General features: G+C 45.4%; 1 protein-coding gene across 1 annotated transcript; it reads left to right on the top strand.

Moving 5' to 3' along the window:
* Positions 1–1412: 1412 nt before the first annotated feature.
* On the top strand, positions 1413–2018 carry LOC126524987 (tigger transposable element-derived protein 6-like). Its single transcript, XM_050173053.2, has one exon. It carries the CDS (start codon positions 1413–1415, stop codon positions 2016–2018), a length of 606 nt encoding a protein of 201 aa, XP_050029010.2.
* The last annotated feature ends 296 nt before the right edge of the window (positions 2019–2314 follow it).

Here is a 2314-nt window from a genome sequence, read left to right as displayed (position 1 = left end):
ACAGAGAGTTTTTCCAGATGTGAACTATTCTTTATTTCTTAACTATTCATTCCAGCACAGCGTTCCGTTTCATATACTGGTGTCGGGCTATACTGCCCCCTGTAGCTGAAACCAGGATGTAATTTTTGCCTGAACTGCAGCATCACTGACAAAATGTTTCCCTGCTAGAAAATATTTTAATTCGGTGGAGACCCAGCAGGGCAAAGTTTTGTCAATAATGATGTGTTTCATGCAGAGGTGTTCTTGTTTAGGTCAATCAGCGAAAATTGGCATGATATCAGCATACAATACAGATCTTGTTTTATTTGCAATTCTGACAGGCGGCACTCAATTGATTGGTCTAAGTGAAAAGCACTAATCGACCAATGAGGCTGTACTACACTATTCCCATGGTTCACATCTGGAAAAACTACCTGTGCATCATATAAACATTATTTTCTGATGTCTGTGCCTCATTTAAAATAAATTGTAACTGTGGGCAAACCTCGTGTTACTGTAACAGCTGCCACAAAAATTTGAGGTATGTCTAATACAAGTTTTTACTGTAACAGCTGCCACAAAAATTTGAGGTATGTCTAATACAAGTTTTCAGTTGTTCTTGTCGAGCTGTCCATTCACAGACCTTTAGCGCAACGTTAGCAAGGCTTACTGAAGTATTTCTAGATGCCCATGACTACCAAACATCTTGATCAAGACAGCTACTAGACTTCTGAATTAGCCGCTCAAGGCATCTTTTAGACATCAAATAGTTGCTTCCATGTCGCATGGCAAGTAGCGGAAATCCGCTTACAAATGAGCAGATTAACAAATAAGTGGGTTGAAATATCATTTGAACACACAAAGCTCCCTTTAGTTCCTGATAATAAGCTGCAATGTACTTATTTCAGCTGAGTGAACTTTCACATTAACAAACTTTTCCTGAGGTCCCTCGAAGTTCGTTCAAGGGAAGTTTCAGTGCACTAGTCAAACTTCAATAAAATGAACACAGTTATATTGAATTATTGCGTATATGAAACACTTTCTGTATCACCTTGAATATTCCACGCTTTTTTATTTTTTATTTCGAACAAAGTTGGGCGTAAAATTGATATATTGAACTCCGCCACCCCAGACCGCTTGTGCTCTTTTGACAGGCGGTAAGCTTTCCCATAACACCCTGAAAGATAGCGGTGGTACGATAGGCATTTCCGACTACTGCATACCATAGCTGCACACATTGATTACGCTGAGGGCACCATTTGAATGTAGTGGCGTTATGCACGGAGCAGCTTGGCTAGTTGGGCAAGGTCAAGGACGCACTGCATTTGCCGCACTGACTCCTCCTCCGTGGCGCTCCTAATGCTAAGCCAGTTGTCGTTATCGTGTATTTGCATGATCGGAGTTAGGCCTGTAGTTGTGTGGTTGGTGTTGCGATGGCTGCAAACGCGAAGAAGCAGACGTCCCCGACATGTGCTGCAAAATCGGAAGTAATCCAGTGCATTGAGAATGGCGAAAAGTCAAATGTCACCAAAGCTTTCGACCTACTAAGAAGCATTTTCAGTGCTCCACTGAAAAACGAGAGCGACATTAAGGCCAAGGCAGGACAAAATCAGCACTCAGGCACGCAACATGTGCGCAAAGCTGCTTTTGAAGATGTTGAAAAGTCACTGCACCAATGGTTCATCGATGCCAGGGCCTGGAATATTCCTTCATTGGGACCGATGCCGCTACAGAAGGCCAAGAATTTTGCATTCATTCTCGGCGCCGAGAACTTCAATGCCAGTAGCAGTTTGCTGCAACGTTTTAAGGCCCACTTTAACACTGTCGGGAAGACAGCCTCGGGGGAAAGTGAGGGCGCCAATGAAGGGGAGATCAAGAAGTGGCTTGAACAAGAGTGGTCCCAGGTCCTCGCCAAGTATGAGCCGAACCAAATGTTTAATGCGGACGAAACAGGCCTGTTCTGGAAAATACTTCCGCGACAGCGCTCGACACCTGCGGGGACAAGTGCCACATCGGCAAGCAAGGCAAGGCTCGTATAACAGTTCTATTGGCTTGTCACAGGCAAGTTTCTAGGCGGACATGACTAGGCGGACATGGACGATGAAATTCGCGACCAAGCACTGCTTCAGCAGCCGCAAGCGCAAGCCGCCGAACTTCCGAAGGATAAGCAGTCCTAGCAGAGATGTGTCCGTGGACAATGAAATTCGCAACCAAGCACTGCTTCAGCAGCCGCAAGCGCAAGCCGCCGAACATCCGAAGGATAAGCAGTCCTAGCAGAGATGTGTCCGCGCACGAGCTTGCAAGAGAGACTGTCGACGCATTGCCAGGCAGTTCG

Source organism: Dermacentor andersoni, chromosome 3 (genome assembly GCF_023375885.2).
Source record: "Dermacentor andersoni chromosome 3, qqDerAnde1_hic_scaffold, whole genome shotgun sequence".
Lineage (NCBI taxonomy): Eukaryota > Metazoa > Arthropoda > Arachnida > Ixodida > Ixodidae > Dermacentor > Dermacentor andersoni.
This window is presented reverse-complemented; position numbering and strand designations above follow the sequence as displayed.